The sequence below is a fragment of the Fusarium proliferatum genome, assembly GCF_900067095.1.
Source record: "Fusarium proliferatum ET1 genome assembly, contig: FPRO_scaffold002, whole genome shotgun sequence".
In the NCBI taxonomy this organism is placed as follows: Eukaryota; Fungi; Ascomycota; class Sordariomycetes; order Hypocreales; family Nectriaceae; genus Fusarium; species Fusarium proliferatum.
The window spans coordinates 2,945,441-2,963,896 of record NW_022194791.1 but is presented as its reverse complement, the minus strand read 5'-3'; the positions used below and the strand labels follow the sequence as shown (position 1 = coordinate 2,963,896).

The following is an 18,456-nucleotide window of genomic DNA, read 5'->3' as shown; positions in this document are numbered from 1 at the left end:
CCGAAAGTTAGTCGCCTCCAACGACAGCATCTTGTCTGCAAGTCATCGTCATTCCCTCCCCCTCACATCAGATCTTGACCCATTTGTGTCTCGACTCAGATCCAACTTTGCCTTCCCTATTCCTAATTGCGCTCGACTCCACGTGCACTAGTCAGACTCAGAATTTATGAAACTTCCAGCCCAGTCGGAGCTCATCGACATAACATTAGCCTCCACGCTCGACATCTATTCAATCGACCTCCTTGCGTTAATGACACTCTGATTTACCGTGATTTCGCTTTCTACCGCCGCTCTTCATCTGTTTATTGTCACACACATGATGAAGGGAGAATGCAGCCAGCGTTGCGCGCAAAGTGGAAAACAAAAGGCTGGTGAGAGAAAACGCGCAAGTCTCGGCGATTGCTGGCAAGTATACGCAACCACAAACGGAAACGTTTGTCCAGAAATGGTTCAAGAGAAAAGAAACGCATCGGATGCAACCCTCTCACCGTTCTGCCGTGCAGCCACCCCAATCTTGGCCGTCAATGTGAACTGTCAGTTTGATGGGCGACTGGCTGAGACGTGCCCCAGCTTAGTACAATAATGTTTACTTTTTCTTCGATATTACATTTTGAACGTCTGCCCTATTGTAACTCTGGCCAACTGTTCACTCCAGCAATATATCTCATACACGCATTTTCATTTTCGGTATTTTGGGGACGAGTGCTTCCCTTTCTATCACCTTGTGTAGCTCGCCCAGTAGCTCTTATCAACGTCGCATCGCCGCACAGCGTAACATTATGACCTTCTTGTGCCTCTTGCGTGCTCTAGTGGAGACCCTGTCATATGTCATGGATTGTATTAGGGGATTTTCCAGTAATTGCGATGGTAATGCCGATATGCATAAAGCGGGTGTTTTGTATCATGATGGATGTTGAAACATACAACACAATGCCTTTGAGATTGATGTTCGGGAAATGTGACAGAATTCCTGCCCCCATACTCATGATCCTAAGTTCCTGGCCTTCGAACGCCTCACAGTTCCAACTTGACCCAGTATTCAAGTGTCAGAAGCGATATCTTCTAAAGTATCAATGAATAATTTTATTCATAAAAATATCGGTACGTATAACAAGCTCGGGTTCCTGCAGATTAATTTCCAGCCCTTGTCCAATCCCTGCTCTCGCTGGAAGCGCGTTTCGCCTGGACAAGGAACATCACGAACCGCTTTGTCACGCCACGATGTGACCCTGTTTTCCGCTGCTCTTTGGGGGAGTAGTTGTCGAAACGAGGATGCGCTATCGCTGTTTAAAAGCCACTACCGGTCAAGCGAAGTGAGCTGCTTGGTAGTGTGTCGATCAACAAACTGTTATCAGCACAGAGGGCAGAGTAAAGTAGTAGGCCTCAGGGGGCAAGAAAACAGCAAACCTTACTGTAGGGTATTAAAATAAACTTGGTAAAAGTCATCCTAAGCTTAGGCGGGCTATATTACCTAAGTCTTTTTATCATTAAGGGTTGAGGTCTTGTATTTTCTTTCCTCCCTTAGGGAGGATGCGTGAGACACGGCGTGATCGAAAACATTTGTCTTTGGTGAAGCCACCTGGATTAATATGTACACTGGATGCCGGTCGATGCTTTCCTGTCCTCACGATTTCTCATTGATTGGATGGATCGGATTGATCAAGTGCTTAGACCTGGAGATTAACTGTTAAGGTGTGTTTGACGAGCCAATCGCGTCGTAGGTTCCAGGACATCATTGTTGGAGTCGGCAGTCCACTGTCAGTTATCACCTTAGCAGGTCTCAGAATACATTATCTTTCTTAAAACTTCTCAATAGGGTCTACATCATGTTCTTAGCCCAGGTGATAAGAAAATAGGTCTTCCAAGCGAAGGGAGATACAGACGAGATAGGTACTCTGTACTAAGCTTAGGATTTGTTTTATGATACAACATAGCTACCCTAAACACTCTTTTCCAGACCTCGGTATTTTTAACTTTATCTGCTACTCCGTTAGGCACTTGACACTCGTATCGAGACAAGGCCTCTCAACAAATATTTAGAAGGCATTGCAAAAGAAGATACGTGATATCTGCATACATAGGCATCATATAGGCGCAGATCAACCCAAGCTACGCCGTCTACCACTGCCGAATTGGTAGTATGAGCCGAGGCATATGCGGGACTAGTTTACACCCATTATTAATACACAATTAACCATTCCCAGATGTTCAGTCCAAGAATAACCACTCAACATCATTAAGCATACATCATGACGCTCAAGGAAGCGAAAAAACTCTTCACCGCCGTCAAAGTGGGAAAAGTCGAGCTTCAGCACCGAGTGGTGCTTGCTCCTTTGACACGACGACGTGCAGATGAGACCACAGCAGTCCCAGCGCCCTATGCTGCAGAATACTATGCTCAAAGAGCATCTTCTGGTGGTCTACTCATCTCTGAAGGCACCTTCATCGCTCATGAGGCCGGTGGGATGTCGCGTGTACCGGGTATCTACTCTGAAGAGCAGATAGCAGCATGGAAGACGATAACGGCTGCTGTACATGCCAAAGGAGGCTTTATTTTCTGTCAGCTCTGGGCCCTGGGGTAACCACATCAATACGCAACATGTATGTATCGAGACTGAATACTAACTGTGACCTGCAGCCGAGTTGCGAACCCGAAGATTGTTCCCCATGTCTGGAGCGCCGGTTCTGTGCCCTTCGATGCGAAGGGTACTGGGTCGGCTGAGCCGCCCGCTAAGTTCACAGTGATGACAGAATCTGATATTGATAGATTCGTGGGACATTACCGACAAGCTGCTCTCAATGCCATCAAGGCAGGCTTTGACGGAGTTGAAATTCATGGAGCAAATGGATATGTGAGTCTCGAAAGCTACAAAGCGATGTTTGCGCCGCTAACTTTGCCTATAGCTTATTGACCAATTCGTGAGTTCAGTGCTCTCTCCCAGAAACTGCCACTGAAACCTTTATAGCTGCAAACCAACAGTAATAACCGCACGGATTCGTATGGAGGTACACTCGAAAACCGTTTCCGCTTTCCATTGAAAGTCCTCAATGCTGTCTGTGAGGCAATCGGCTCTGATCGCGTTGCAATTCGCATGAGCCCCTTTTCGAGATTCCAAGGCATGCGTGAGGCCGAACCTCTGGCTGTCTTCGCCCCCTGGGCGGAAGCCATCATCAAAGCCCAGCCATCTCTGGCATTCATCCATGCAGTTGAACCTAGGATCGCAGGAGGAAGTGATTCTCCTGACAAAATCTTGGAAGAGAACGAAAATCTCGCTCCCATTCGAAAGATCGTTGGCAGTTCAGAGATTGAGTTCATTGTGGCAGGAGGGTATACACCTGAAACTGCAGTTATGCATGCAGCTCAGACCGATGACCTTGTAGCTTTTGGACGCTTCTTCATTCGTAAGTTGTGTGATAAATTTCCCCCAAAAATGTACTGAACTAGCAACAGCAAACCCCGACCTACCAGCCCGAATTCAGAATGGTTGGCCGCTGACGAAATACGATCGTTCGCTATTCTATACGCCTGATGAACACGGCTACACGGAGTAAGTTTGAGTTCTCACAGACTGAATTTGCTGACCATACTATGTAGCTATCCTGCATATAAGCCGGAGGCATCAAGACTTTGACGCGGGGTGGTGGAAATCCGCCAGGGCGATTAACGTTGCTGGTCTCCAAACCTGAGCACAAAATAAACCTGGAATATGATTAGAATCTTGGAAGAGCATGTAACCATGAGTTGCTAACGCACAAGTGTACCTCGAGCAAACTGTTTTGCCAGCCAGATGTCAATTATCATGATTTAGTTGTTGTTGGGTTTGCTGCACATCAGATGCCTGTTCTGGCTCCTTGTTACCAGTGTCGCTGGCCTTGTGTGAATTAAAGATTTCAGAAACTTGATGTGCCAGTTGTGTACGCAGAATGGACGTTCGCTTCAAAGGTCTACTCGCACACTTCGTTAGAATTCCTTTATTGCGTTGTATCACAAGGCACATTAGAGCCATGGAAATTCAAGAGTAAAGCACATACAGGAAAGGAGAAATAACTTACAGAATCATACATCGTTTGATGTCGAGTTGCAGTTCATCCGCAGGCAGAAACTCGACGAGGACGTCGGTGGGGCTGTGGTAAGATGCCAATCCCATTCTTGCCATCAGTGCCCCTTTATCAGCGATGATATTGCCTATGACTTTGCCCCGTGGGACCCAGTGCAGCTCGACCATGACTCCAGCTTTTTGAAGTTCATCTATCATGACGCAGGCTTTCTCTGTTGTTCGTTTTGTCACCCCCCTTTTCGTTCCGGGATTGTCGCCTTGTGCATTTCCGTGAGGTCCAGTGGCAAACATGGGTCTATTCGTCACCTTTAGGAGACGCAAAGCGGATTGACTGTCGGTGAAAACTTCGACAGATCGTAAGGGACCAATGTTTTCCTTCTGCATTTTGGTGACTTGCACCGCATAATCCAGCGTAAGACAAACAGCCTCAAGTTCTGCAACTTCCGTAGGAGTGGCGTGCCCTTTTGCGGTGACGCGCACCCAGTAACAGCCACTTAGAAATGCCACAGCAAAACCTGTAGAGTTCTTTTTTCTCGAAGCATCGGCCCAGATGATCAACCGAGAGCCGTCGCTGGACACGCCAGTCACACTTTGAGCTCTCACCACAGCCACCTCAGCAGGTTTGACAAAGATACTGGTCAACGGCCCAAGCTGATGGCATGAGTTACTAATCTTGAAATCCTTCTTTTTTGGCCTTGTGATCCTTTTCTTGCGTACCAGTACTTCTGTAGTAGTCGCAGGTGACGCAATCCTGGATGGCGGCTCCTCATTCCATGCCTCGCACGCTGCAAGCCATGATCTCTTTGACCTATCGAGGAGGTCCTGGACCTTTTCATAAATGTTCAAGATGGTGTCTGGGACGTAGGGCATTCTGTTTGACTGAAGGAATGGAAGCTGCAGCGCGATGAATGATGACGATGATGGAAGGAAGATGCAAGATGAAAGGATAAACAACAAATGGAAGTACAGGTGGACAAGAGAGGAGCAGGTAGATAAGGATGAGGCAGTGCCTAACAGCCTTTGAATCAGAGAGGCAGTGTGCGGGACCGTTTTAAGTTACTAGCAAGTGCCTCTCAGTGGCAGGAAAAGGATAAAAAATGTCAACTGCTCGAAGCGCCACCCTCTGAGAGCCTGCAGACCGGAAGCTACGCCACGGGAGTAAAATGAGAGAGGGATGGGAGTCAAGCCAAAGGTATTGGAAGAGATGAGAATTGGAAGTGTGGGCGACCTGTAGCCATGGAATCCAATGTTGGAGTGGGAAAGAACTGAATGCGATAAAAGCCCATTTAGTTCCCCTGCTAATGTACAGCACCTAGCAGTCGAGTTAAACAGAATGGCGGAAGACATTGTTCCCATATATACTAAGTAGATAGACATTAGATTTATTATTGCCAGAATACCCTACTAACCTTGAGTCTCTGCGCATAGCACGGCATACACAAACAGGAATAAAATCTAAGTTGGTAGGCTAAGCTGCCAGGAGAACGAGCACGACCCGAGATTTGGAGCTTCGGGAGTTGAGTTAAGAAAGCGAGAGGAAGACCGAGAGAAGAAATAGCTAATCTCATTCTGCTCAACGCCCTGGCCTCCTAATCGAAGTATCTTGAGAACGCAAGTCATCATGTTACAAGGAATAATCCCATGATGGGGAGACAGCGGAGAATGCGAGACCTGCTGCATGCACATGCAACCACAAGATTACACCCAAGCTCTGCTTCAAGGTCTGTTAGTCCATCAGACATCAATCGGATTTCTCTTTTTGTGATTCATCTCCTTATACAACCCGTCAAACCAGTTCGTCAATGGTCCTTTATAGTCACGTTCTATTCTACAACGCTGGCCGTAAACCTAATCACCTAAACCCTTCCATGTAGAGCCATTTCTCATCTCAGAAAGCATGTTCGTTGTTGTTCATCTCCAAGCCTCAGCCCGGTTCGACAGATACAGTACGTCTTATCACTGATGAAGCTTGTATGGATCTTTCTAATGATGCAACTGGAGTTCAATGAACAAAGCCAAATTCACCGCGAGAATACACGCAGTATCCCATATTGCGAGGCTCAAACAATCCTTATGGAAGCTGAAGCTTTGAGGAGAGTGGTGGTTTGTCCAGAGATGCACTCAAATTTATATACCTCCTGATCTCTTCCTTTTTAAGGACCGGAAGGGCTTTGTTTACGAAAGAAGTTACTGGCCACCATGGAAGCTGCTGCGTGAAGACTTATATTGTGAAAAAAAAAAGACATCGTGTTCCTCCATGTTAGCTGCCTAAAGCTTAACCTTATGGTCATCAAATTTATCCGTAGCTGATGGTTGAGGAGAGGAAGTTGGGTAACAATTTCAGACCCTCGTTTTTTATTTCAATCCTGCTGCTGTCTATGGTACAGAACTGAACCGTGGGACTCGTAGGATGCCTAACTAAACACGAAGGTAGGTCAAGGTTAGTAGTTTGATCTGAGGCTCCCATGATCGCCGCCGCTGACCATCATGGCTTCAGGACTTAGTCTTCGCGGATGCAGTAGAGACGAGGAACGGATGGCTCAATTTTTGCAGCACATGAATCCCTGGAGGGAGCGGAAGGTTGTAATACTTGGCATCTCGTCATGAATTGATGGCAGTATCTACCTGTAACACCCTTCTCGCTTTGTTTCTTAATATCATTCAGGGGTTTCGTCAGTGTTACCAAATTACTAGATTCCTTTACCAACAACAGCTGATCTCGCTGGCCCTCCAGCTGGAAGTTGAACCCAAGGATTGGGGCGATAGGGCTGAAGCAGGGGCCTGGGTATCATAGAAAAGCTTGGCGCGGTTGGCTTCGGACGATGAAACCCTATTGTCGTATTGTCATCAGATAAGGTTGAGATTCATTCACATGCTGAGAATAGATGAATATGAGTTGATGGAACATGAAAAGCTTCCGGAGCTCGGAATGACCATTAAATATCTCCAGTTCCAACCATGCACCACCCTTTGACGGACGGTGTTAATATTACAAAACCCGATCAATGATCTAGAGGGGCCTCGAGCTCTCCAGAGTCTCACCAATCAGAGTATCCAAATCGCACACTCGCTCTAGTGTGAAATATTTCTTAGATTCAGCCTTAAGTCTAAGTTCACCAATCATATCCTTTTCGCTCCTCTCGCGCTCAAGTCAACCTCCGACATGCCGTCTTAAACATTGCCCAAAGAGGAAACGGGGCGACTTAGATCTGCCGCTCTATCTGCTGATTCGGGATGCCGATGACCGATACCGAGTGTTTGGTTTGGCGTTGCTGAAGAATGAGCATTCCCAAAGGGGTATGTATATAGACGACATCCTCCCGTTTGTAGGGCGATTTGTTTTCAACTTAATCAGGGTGCCCTTGCACTTATCATCTTGAGCTTTCGTTTTTATAACAGGCACACATTCGACTGATTCAACACCTGCTGCTCTTATGCATAAGTCATCGACATAAACCCAAACGTAGCACTTCTTCTCTTCAACAAGATGTCCTCGCAGCCCTCAGGAGAGATGCCTCCCCAGGGTCCTCCCTATCTCCCCAAGACAGCTGGTCTCGGCGGCAGACCTACGCCCAGCGTCGACGATCCCATCTGTGCTGTTATTTTGGCTTTCTTCGTCGGCGGTGCCATCCTCAACATGACTATCTTTCAGCTGAATAAAAAGCGATCCCACAAATTCGTCCTCAGCGGTTTGCTGTTCGGCTTTTGCATGGCCCGTATCACCGCCAACGTCTTGAGAATCGCATGGGCTTCGAACCCGCATGACACCAGTCTTGCTATCGCTGCCCAAGTGTTTGCAAACGCTGGTGTTGTGCTCTTGTTCGTGGTGAATCTGATCTTCGCCCAGCGCATTTTGAGGGCGTATCATCCACAAATTGGATGGAGCAAACCTGCTTCGCTAGGGTTCAAGTTTTTGTACTTTAGCATCTTTGCAAGTCTTGTGATGCTAATTACAGCTGTGGTGTATAACTTCTACACCTTGAACCCACATACGAAGCAGCAACTTCGCGACGTTCAACTCACCGGCAGCACGTTTCTCGCCATTCTCGCGTTTCTTCCATTGCCCATTGTCGGAGCTTGCTTCATTATCCCCCGACGAGCACCAATGGACAAATTCGGACAAGGCCGTATGCGGACAAAAATCCAGCTTCTTATCTTCACAACTACACTGCTTTCCCTCGGTGCTGCTTTTAGAACTGGCGTATCCTTCAAGCTGCGGCCCGTGAACGATCCAGCTTGGTATCACAGCAAAGCATGTTACTACTGCTTCAACTACGTCATCGAGATCATCGTCGTCTTCTCCTACGCTCTCTCGCGATTCGATCGACGTTTCCACATCCCCGACGGTAGCCATGCCCCTGGTGATTACTCTGGTCGCAATACAAAGACCCAAGATCGTATGTACCGTGTTAATACTGAAGAGGAAGTCTTTGGCGATGACGAGCGACCACGAACAGCGGAGCAGCGCCAACAGCAGCAGCAAAACTGGGAGGCAGGTCTAAAGGAGGAGCTCAAGGAAGAGACCGCTTGATGTCAAAAATCGTGTAACACGACTGTACTATTTGTAATATAGCCGACTGTGGGGGTTACAAAGAATGGATCTGGATTCTGTGCGACCCTTTCCGCCCTCAATTCAAGCTCTTCTGTACAAGACATCATAGAGAAGGGGGTAGTCTGTGCGCCGCAAGAGCTTAGAAAGTCCAATAGTTATATCCTTGAACATCGTGACTGGTCCTGGGCAGGAGTGTGATGTAATGCTCAGAGTCAACTTTGTTAGAGATTAGTCTAGATATATTAATGGTCGAGGCAGTTCAACTTGTGGAAATACTGAAGTCGGACCAATTCTGAATTAACTCAACATATCAATAAAAAGCATCCAATTGATGGGCGTCATCTGCTAATATCCATCACTTTGCTCAGGCGAGATCTCAGGAGGGGAGCATTGTTCACCAATGTCGTGTGGAAATCGGCTCTTTAATCGCTTCACTGCTCATATCATGAGGATAGACAGACAATTGTTGATCATGCATGCGTGTTTCTTTCTCTTACAGCGCGTAACTCAAATATGCGTATCTAAGCAGCCATGAGGTGGGCGCCGCAATCAAGTCTACCAACTCTTTCCTGCACATACCTCCAAAGTTACGGTCGTTTTGCAACATTCGGAAGGTCTCCATTAGCAAAGATGTGATATTCGTACAACCATGCTCCATGAAGTTCTGTTTTCGTTCGAGGGATTCGTCGTGGAATCGTACACGGTCGAGCTGCAACGGACTTGAGGCTGGCGTGGATGCACCAGGCATGATGGCACTTCGACATTTGACTCGAGCTTGGTAAAACGTGGGTATACGTGACGAGATTAGAGGAAGTAGTCCGGAGTCCCTGGCCATAGTGTTAGTTGAGTCCTTGTAACCGCTTGTGGGTGATACTTACGCCTTGAGACCATAGGCTCGCCAGCTCTGGGGCATGGATCAAATTGCAAGCTGGTTGTGGTCAGTTCGTGTCTTTCACACTGAGTGGATCGACTCACAAGGTGTACTTCAGGTGCTCATCAATCTCCATGATAGCAGCTTGGTTACCGCATCGGTAGCAGTAGTTGGGTGCTGTAGTGATGTTAATGCTGTACAGAAGTATGGCGTCCCGCGTGCTGAGCGTACCTGAGAAAATGGTGACAACATTTCGGTCTTGAGACCAGTTATAACCCTCCATAACAAGCTGATGGGCGCGAGCAATCAAGGTCAAGCCATTGTTGTGGTTGAAAGCTTCTGAAATGTCCTGTCCGAATGTGTACCCCGCACCTCGAGGAGAGATTCCCCAGCCGCATCGGTCGTCAGGGTCTGACCAGAGAAGATCACACATGGGACCCTCGTGAGGAACCTCTTGAATACGATCAAGAGCTCGGATGTTATCCAGAGTATCAATGCTTGGGGAGAGGCCGCCATGAAGACAGAAGATTTGGTTGTCGATCAGGGCAGTGAGAGGGAGGTAGTCAAAGAGGTCGGTAAAATACTTCCAGACATTAGCGTTTCCATATTTACGGAGGCATTCGTCGTAGAAGCCGTAGACCTGAGTGATCTGACGGGACTCGTGGTTTCCTCGGAGGATTGTGATTCGTTGAGGGTATCGGATCTTGAGGGCGACAAGAAGGGTGACTGTCTCAACAGAGTAGTAGCCTCGGTCAACGTAGTCACCTATCGAGAGTAAGTATCGACTTCGTGAGGCTGAAAGATGATTGAAGCGTACCCATGAATAGGTAGTTGGTATCAGGGTTAGGACCGCCAATCTTGAAGAGCTCCATCAAGTCGTGGAATTGACCGTGGATATCACCACAGACGGTAACGGGACATTTCTGGCGAGATAGAATCAGCTCAAGCACTTAGCTTGCCGGCGCATGTTATAAACGTACCACTGGCTGCACGTTCGATTCCTCCTGTAGAACTTCTCGTGCCTACGTAGCAGATTAGCATTTGTTTGCATCACGCGAGAAGCCGAGCTAGTCGAGTATGATGCACACTCATTCTGATCGCGACTTGATCATCGAATGCAGCATGTATCAGACCAGGCTCTGCATCCCGCTGATTTGACAGCCTCCTCACCTTATCGCACAGTCTCTGAACATCAGCTTCGGCCAGCTGCTTGCAAGACATCAAGCTCTCGATCCAACCGTCGAGGGTGGGGATCGTAGTAGGCTCGAAGTTGAGCACGGGTGAAGCTTCAGCGGGCGCTCGCCCAACATCCTCCATATTGGTATCCATGGCTCAGCGGTGTCGAGTCGGTTATTGATGTGTTGATTAGCGGGAGTGAGGTTGAAATGACGTTGATGCGGTCTGAATCGCGAGAAGTCGGGTGGGGTACGCCGCACGAGGCACAAAGGCGGCGGTCGTCAGGGGAGGAGAAAAGGGAAACAGGGGAGATGAGATAATCAGCAGCTGCCGATACCAGCAGCAGCAGTTCCTGTCGCTAAATCGTTCTATCGCCGTAAAAAAGGAGTATGCGGAAAGAGGCGCAGGATGGCGAGGACGCGCAAAGCTCGTTAGTGAAAGAATTTTTGGTGGGCGTTGTTAGGTGATGGATGATGATGGGGAGCGAAAGGAGGAGGGAGGGATGGATGATGTTGGTGGTTGCCAACCAGCCCAGCCCAGGCCCAGGCCGCGGACAGCCTAGCACTAGCACGCCAAGCTGGGGCACTGCCAGCGCAGTGCTGGCCAGTGTTTGCCCCTTCCACCGCCAGCCTTGGCTTTGCATACCATACCATAGGTAGCGCCTCATGTGGCGTAATGTAATCTCTATGCCAGGATTTCAACAGAGAATTCCACAGGACGATCGAATGAAAAGAGGTCATCGCGATCTTATAATCATTCTGATTTCCATTTCCGAATGTGGCGCTTCAGCACTGAACCGCGGTGGTCATAAAGTCAAGGTACCTTGCAGCCCAAAGCTTGTCTGACGACGGGTGTGGCTTGACGGCGGCTCGCTCCAACAACAGCTACATCAACATCACTTGGGCCACATCTGATCATAACCAGCTTCATTTATTCGATAATTGCTACAATGGCCCTCCAATTCCAGCCTGGGTATTGCCATACGAGTAATACGTGACGCTGACAAGGTAGCCAAAGGGTTACTAACGCCAACCAATCCATCCACCTCAACTAACGCCTAAGTCTCTTGTTCATGACAACCCCAGTCCGACAGAAGCCTCTTTTTCCACACGCTCATAGTTCAACAAGTTCTTTCCGACCAAGTTCTCAAAGTCAAGGCCGACTTCCGATAACAGCTTAGAATGTTCCTTCGCCCTCTCCATGCACTGAGTCCAAACCTGCCCCCCAGGCTCCGTACTACTAAGTTGGCGTGCCAGGATGACGTTGAACGCATCTACTTCCTCCTTGGCCCATTTGACACATACACTCATCATGGGCGGTGGAAAGCAAGATTGGAAACACTGCACCGTGTTATGGATAACCATAAAGTACACAAACGAGAGCTCCCAGATATAGAGATGCAAATCCCCCTGGAAAATGCATTGTCTGATAACACGTTAGCTAGCCGTGTCATATAATTCACACCATTACTCACCTGGCTCGTTTATGTATAGTGCCACTTCTCGCCGCCAGGTACGATTCTCGGGCGCTATCTTCAAACCCAAGTCTCGTCAACCAGCTGACATTCCGCCTTGTCTTTGTATTATTATCGTGCGTCAGTTCGAGCTCACGAACAATCATGTCCGCCAATTTAGCACATCTTTCGCCAACCTTGAAGTTGATAAAGTCCTGAGCAATGGCATGGTTCTTCAGCCCACGAGCGATCGCTTTGAGCTTCTCGACACGAGCGACAGCGTCTTCGAATCGTTGCATCGCAATGTCAATGTCAAGGTCATCCATCTCGCTCTCAACCCAGCGCAAGTTCTGCTGTTTGCCGTCAACTTCAATGAGCATATCCTTGATGTCCGACAGCGTGGCTAGAAGCTCTGTCTTTTGAAGAAGACCTGGATCGCGAGAGGCGAAGTAGTTGATCGTTTCACGAGCCTTGTTGTTAGCCTCCATCTCTGATCGAAGGCCCTTGCGAAGCTGTTCTATAGCCTTGCGCACATTGAGGAGTAGTTGCTTCTTCTCGGGGTCCTGGGGTTTCTCCGTCCGATAGATGAAAGATTCCTGACCAACACCCCGGACCATGATAGCATCTGCAAGCTTATTGCGCCCACTACTCGAAGATTCTCCGGTGCTTGACATGTCCACCACTTCAACATCTAATAGTGGCCAACAACGGTCGGCCACCAGCTTCATCATCGGCCCTCGTGCGTCTGAGCCCGGCGCATCTGCTTTTCGCTTCTTACGCGATGCGATGAGGAGGTGATCATTAAGCAGAAAGATCTGCATCGCTCGGCGCGACTTGTATGTAGCATTATCAAGCTCAATCCAAGGCCCCGCGTCTTGGACAACGTGACGTCCCGCCGCATTAGGGAGGAACTTTTGCGATCCTTCCACGCCCTTGAATAAGGCCTGCATCTGTGAGTTCCACATGGCGCTTCTATCGGCAATAGAGGTGCGCCTATCTCTTCTGCTGCTGATACCAGGGGCGCTTACGAGATCCCCCGGCATTGACTCATCATTCTTGGCAGCGGCAGCTCTCATAGCTGTCGTGTTGACTTTGAGCTCTGACATGAAGTTCTTGAGATTCCTCATCTCACTCTTTAGCTTTTCCGCTTCCTTGCTGATTTTAATAAACTGTGTCCGGTTCTGCATAACGCTCTGCTGTAGATCCATTCCCACACGCGTCTTGACTTTTCGCAACGAATCCTCGAATTCGCGAATTTGGTCTTCGGTTGCATCGCTCAACGCAGCCTGGACGTATCGGTCTGGCTTCAACTTCGGATCTCGTAGACCCTTAATATCGACAACTGGAGCAACTCCAGGCCCCGCACGCGAGGGAGGTTTTCTGATGGCGGCAGCAGTCGGAGGCTCGTAATTGCCAAGCGAGGGCATCTGCGGCATTGGAGGCGCGGCGCCATTTGGACCTGAGGGCGGTTGATTAAATCGAGTCGAGTATCGTCGTTTCACAAGATCCGAGGTCTATTAGACGATGTGAGCATAGCGATACTAGAGACAGCCTCAATGAGACTTACCTTTCCACCAGCCATCGGGGGTGGACGCGGGCGAGGTCGAGCTTGGCCAGGGTCGCCTGGAGGAGGCGGTCTGTTTGTATCATCTTGAGCAATCGGACCTGAGATCTGGCGAGGAGCACTGATAGTTGGCCTCTTCTTTCTCTTGCCGCTGCGGAGGGATATCTTATTGCGATCCTCCATCTTGGGCAAGTGTTGTAAGGACAATGGCGAATCGACAGCTTCGAGCTTGATAAGTAAAAGACGGTATCAAGCTGGAATAGCAGAAAATGTGAGTGGTGTCTTGATTGAGTTCTAAAATGCTTGTCTGGCTTTTGGCGCCAGACGATAGGTGGTCTAATCCATGAGCTGTACGTGTAATCGTCAGGCCTCTTCAGTGAAGCAGCTACCTTCGGAATGGAAGTCCAGTGCATCAGGAGGTGGGGTACGTACCGAACAAGCCAGCCTCAGCCGGTTACGTGGGTTTCATTGACAGCATCGATGAGACAGACCTTGTCCAAAATACTCTGTAGTGTATAGATTTCTCATAACAAAACTTGGAGGAAAGAAAAGCTTCTATATGGAGCAAAGAAGCTATCGGAATGAGTGCCTTTACTTGATTACTCTCACAATCACCTCCCGTTGCTAAAGATCCAGCTTTCTGCCCAGCTTCCATCGAACCTCGGACCTAAATAGGCTTAGCGCCACATCATGTGCTTGCTCCGGTTCTAAAAAATTGGTTTATCGCGACGACTGAAGCTTGCCGCTCCCGACGCTCAAACAGAGAATAAACCCGACCTCGAGCATTGACGACATAATATCTTCCGTCTCTTGGTCGCCGACGTCACCAAGCAATATTTTGAGCCTTGGACTTACTCGTTGTAATTGATACCGTGGGAATATATCCGGTCTTCTGCTTATTACGATCCAAGCTATAAACCTCCTCACCTACATCATCAATCTCCAAAATGGTGCAGCCCACCACTCTCGTAACGGCATCCGTTGCTACCGCCGCCGCCGCCATTGTCGGTAAGACTGCGCCATTCATTCTGCTTCATGAACTTGCGTTATACAATACAGTCAATCAGTCGCAGACCATCGAAGCAACGGTGCACAATGGCTAACGAAAATGCCCTCTGATCAGGTTACGCCATCTACTTTGACTACCAACGTCGAAACCAGGCCGAGTTCCGCCGAAACTTGAGGAGGAACGAGCGCAAGCAGGCCCGCGTCGCAAAGGAGGAGGCAGAGGCTTCTACCCAGCAACAACGTCAGAGCATTCGCATCAGAGTGGAGGAGGCCAAGGAGGAGGGGTTCCCTACTGGTGTTGAGGAGCGGGAAGCCTTCTTCAACGAGCAGGTCATGGCCGGAGAGATGCTCAGCCAAGATCGTAGGAAATACCCTGGTCTAGACATCGCCGATAACTTGCTGACTGTTGTTCTGCAGCTTCTAAGGCTCTTGAGTCTGCTTTGGCCTTCTACAAGGGTCTCAAGGTCTACCCTGCCCCCGGTGACCTGATCCGAATTTATGACAGCACTGTTCCCAAGGTACGATGGCGAGCACGAACCTCGAAGTTAAGTTGTTTCGCTAACACCTGTGCAGCCCATATTAGACATCTTGGCTGAGATGATCGCATACGACTCATCTCTCGACATCCGATCGCCCGCCGCTCCCGCAGGCATCAATCTCTCTGACATTCCTAACGTTGGTCTCGATTAAAGAGGGATGTCATCTGTCCGAGTTTCCTCTCCGCTCTTGGCCCATATATACCCAGACGTTGGAAATGCTCTTGAATTTTAACACCCTTTCCCCTAAATCTGTACCATGAAAAGTCTGAACAACAGGCTTTCACAAAGAAATGTCTAATGGAGACCTGACGGCCTTCAATGTACCATAGTTCCGCTCTTCCAGCTTCCATAGAGCTTTGTGTAAACAAATGTACGTTGAAACGAATAGGTTTATGAACAAAGTGCTGGCTATTTCAGAAGCACAATGCCTCATGAGGATTCAAACTACTGTGGAAAGGAAGTCACAGGATTTCCCAAGATACGTGCACCACCCAAGGCCGTCTGTGATGAACAAGTTCGATTCATGCTTTTTTGTGGCCTGTGACGTAATATACAACATGGTCGATTGGAGGAACCTAGTGACTACGTAGTAGCTATGGTATTCTGTTTGCCGGATTACAAGTAGAATGGTCAAAAGATTGAAGACATTATACTAACATGCGGCTATGGGATGTCACCCAGAGCATCGACCTGGTAGAAAATGAATGCAAGAGATGTGGCAGATGAATTGCTTAATTATCTTTACTTTTCTTTCCTCTACTATGGACTATTAAGCCTCAATCTTCCGCCCCTTCCTATCTACTCTTTCATCCTCAGGGTTAAACCCACCGTTACCCCAGTTTGCCCATTCTGGAGTTGGAGTTGCGTCCATATAATCCTCGGGGGTCCAGCCACCTTCATCAGGAGGTCCCCTTGATTCGAGCAACTCAAAGAACTTCTTATAATCGATCAAAGTATGCCACTTGCCATCGACATAGAACCTCTCGCTAGCCAATAAGATACAGCAGCTGTGAGCGTGCTCGGCAGCGATGCCGTACTTGAGTCCCTTTTCCTTCAACCTCTTCTCGAGCGCCTTAACAAAGTCGCAGACTTCCCAGTAAAAGGGAACATTGGACATGCTCAATCCGGCATTGGAAGATGTTGATGTGCCACAGTATGTGACACCCTTGACCTCAACAAAACAGGGCAGACCTTGCTCCACGAGTCTTGCGTAACCCTCAGCTTCTTCCTCGACGTTGAACCCCTTGACGAGTGTCAAACGGAAGACAGTACGATGATGGAAGCGCTTCTCGCGAAGGATATCTAGACATCGGTTGAATCGCTCCCAGAAGTCTCGGTGGAGAGGTCTGTCAATCTTCCGTAGTGACTCCTTATCAGCTGCATCGATTGATACATAGAGTTGAGTCACAACCTTGAGAGCAGCCAACTGGTCAGGATGCTGAGCATTACACACGAGGAACGAGGAGATGCGTTCAGCGTGCAGCATACCAAGGAATTCGTTGATATAGGGGTAAAAGATTGGCTCCCCGACGAGTGACAAGGCGCAGTGCTTGATCTGCATAGCTTCGGCAAATCTCTCCGCTCGCACACCAGGCACACCGCGCAACATCTTGATTTTCTGATAGTGGTTCTTTTTGACTCCTTCAAAGATCAATTCAGGAGGATCAACAACCCAACGCCAAGTGGTTCCAACTGGATTTGTGCCGTGACGCCAACAAAAAACGCATTTATTCGAGCAAGAAAGTGAAGGGGTCGTTTCCATGCACAAGTGGCTCTTGATTCCGTAGAAAGAGTACTTATAACATGAGCCTCTTCCGCGGAGAGCAGATTTTGTCCACCGGCATGTCTTGACTCCGGAATGAGATCCCACGATTGCGTAACCTTGTTTAGTGAGAGCTTTGTATGTTGGTGATTCCTTTGCGACCATTTCTTTGGGACCTTGAGGGACTGCCTTCTTTGTAGAGGAGCCATAAGTGGTGAAATCAACAGCGAGCGGTGCTTTTTGAGTTGTCGAACCGTCGTCCTTTTTGATCATGCGCCCCAGGTCCTCAACATCATCTAGATCTCTTGCGCTCTTCGACTTTTTCTTGGGTTCTTCGTCGTCAAAGACAACTTCGCCATCATCTTCGTCCTCTGCGATATCTTCAACATCGCTTTCCTCGGCTGCTCCGCTACCGGGAACTCCTTCGCCTAAGCTTCCAGTACGTGCGACATGCTCAATGACCTCTTGCACGCCCTTACTCCATTCTTGTAGGCGCTCTTCGTGATCACTTTTCATGTCACCCATTCCAACTGGGTAGGCTCTCTTTCTAGCAGTAAGCTTAGCCATCCACTTGTCGACTTCCATAGCCTGAAAACAGAAACCGTCTGCCTCTGTAGGCCAGTTTTCACTGTCGCCAAAACCGAAAACCGAATAACCTAGAATACCTGACAGAGGAGCAGTATCTACTCGGAAGTCATGATGGGTTTCTTGGAGGTGCTCAAGGAATGTGTCGTTGATGGTATCGATGTTGTAGCTAGGAATTAGGAACAGGTAGAAGAGATCGGCGTCGCCGTGACCCTTGTATGGCGCAAGGAAATAATCATCGAAGTCTATCTCAGTGAGGTCTCGAAGTTCAGGTTTGAGGAATTGGCGGCCCGATAGCTTGGACAATTCATCCAGCTTTCCACAGAAATCCTCAATGTATGCCTCGGCAATCTTAGCTGTTTTGGTCGTAATGGAGGAGAAAAAGACAAGAGGCGCGACAGGTCGGGTGATATCCTTCTCCTCTTCCCTGGTCTTCGATGGCTTCCTCGCTATTCCACCCTTGATCCTTCGAGGGCCCTGAGACTTGACACCCTTTTTCTCTTCGACTGGCTCGATGGTGGGGGTCTTTTCTTCGACGACAACCTTGGGCTTGGCAGGCTCTTCGTAAACCTTCTTGAACGCAACTATTTCCGTTTTTTGACCATTGATGTGAAAGTATGTTCGAATTGCGACAAGGATGACACAGAGAGTCAGGAGAATTGGAGTTCGGTGAAGATGCCAGACATCAACCAGATCTGTAAGAGTCAGCGGCAAGATTTGCGACCATGGGAAAGCGACGAGACTCACCATCGACAAAGGAGTCGAGCCGCGAAGGCGACGAGTAATTTGCCCAATCCATTGTGATAACCTGCCAACTGCCCGACTATCCCTTAGAATTTGCGATGGGAATAGTTTGGGAAGAGCAAGTACACACAAATAATTGAAGAG

At 48.6% G+C, this 18,456-nt stretch overlaps 7 protein-coding genes across 7 annotated transcripts; 3 read left to right on the top strand and 4 right to left on the bottom strand.

Moving 5' to 3' along the window:
• Positions 1-2,249: 2,249 nt before the first annotated feature.
• On the top strand, positions 2,250-3,632 carry FPRO_02821 (putative NADPH2 dehydrogenase chain OYE2; the record flags this gene model as incomplete). The annotated part of the gene is made up of 6 exons (XM_031227035.1): positions 2,250-2,578; positions 2,639-2,852; positions 2,905-2,919; positions 2,967-3,402; positions 3,452-3,548; positions 3,596-3,632. The coding sequence occupies 6 exons, from the start codon at positions 2,250-2,252 to the stop codon at positions 3,630-3,632; spliced, it is 1,128 nt and encodes a 375-aa protein (XP_031077512.1).
• A 417-nt stretch (positions 3,633-4,049) lies between these two features.
• FPRO_02822 (uncharacterized protein) lies at positions 4,050-4,928 on the bottom strand (the record flags this gene model as incomplete). The annotated part of the gene is made up of 1 exon (XM_031227034.1): positions 4,050-4,928. One exon carries the CDS (start codon positions 4,926-4,928, stop codon positions 4,050-4,052), a length of 879 nt encoding a protein of 292 aa, XP_031077511.1.
• A 2,617-nt stretch (positions 4,929-7,545) lies between these two features.
• On the top strand, positions 7,546-8,589 carry FPRO_02823 (uncharacterized protein; the record flags this gene model as incomplete). Its single annotated transcript, XM_031227033.1, has 1 exon — positions 7,546-8,589. The coding sequence occupies one exon, from the start codon at positions 7,546-7,548 to the stop codon at positions 8,587-8,589; it is 1,044 nt and encodes a 347-aa protein (XP_031077510.1).
• An 825-nt stretch (positions 8,590-9,414) lies between these two features.
• Positions 9,415-10,798, bottom strand: FPRO_02824 (Serine/threonine-protein phosphatase PP2A catalytic subunit; the record flags this gene model as incomplete). Its single annotated transcript, XM_031227032.1, has 7 exons — positions 9,415-9,437; positions 9,489-9,538; positions 9,586-9,658; positions 9,713-10,246; positions 10,299-10,404; positions 10,462-10,503; positions 10,652-10,798. 7 exons carry the CDS (start codon positions 10,796-10,798, stop codon positions 9,415-9,417), a joined length of 975 nt encoding a protein of 324 aa, XP_031077509.1.
• Positions 10,799-11,727: 929 nt separating this feature from the next.
• FPRO_02825 (putative EXO84 protein, component of non-clathrin vesicle coat) lies at positions 11,728-13,857 on the bottom strand (the record flags this gene model as incomplete). The annotated part of the gene is made up of 3 exons (XM_031227031.1): positions 11,728-12,082; positions 12,132-13,624; positions 13,678-13,857. The coding sequence occupies 3 exons, from the start codon at positions 13,855-13,857 to the stop codon at positions 11,728-11,730; spliced, it is 2,028 nt and encodes a 675-aa protein (XP_031077508.1).
• Positions 13,858-14,621: 764 nt separating this feature from the next.
• Positions 14,622-15,372, top strand: FPRO_02826 (putative mitochondrial import receptor subunit TOM20; the record flags this gene model as incomplete). The annotated part of the gene is made up of 4 exons (XM_031227030.1): positions 14,622-14,682; positions 14,798-15,043; positions 15,100-15,200; positions 15,256-15,372. The coding sequence occupies 4 exons, from the start codon at positions 14,622-14,624 to the stop codon at positions 15,370-15,372; spliced, it is 525 nt and encodes a 174-aa protein (XP_031077507.1).
• Positions 15,373-15,990: 618 nt separating this feature from the next.
• Positions 15,991-18,367, bottom strand: FPRO_02827 (uncharacterized protein; the record flags this gene model as incomplete). Its single annotated transcript, XM_031227029.1, has 2 exons — positions 15,991-18,263; positions 18,316-18,367. The coding sequence occupies 2 exons, from the start codon at positions 18,365-18,367 to the stop codon at positions 15,991-15,993; spliced, it is 2,325 nt and encodes a 774-aa protein (XP_031077506.1).
• Between the last annotated feature and the right edge of the window lie 89 nt (positions 18,368-18,456).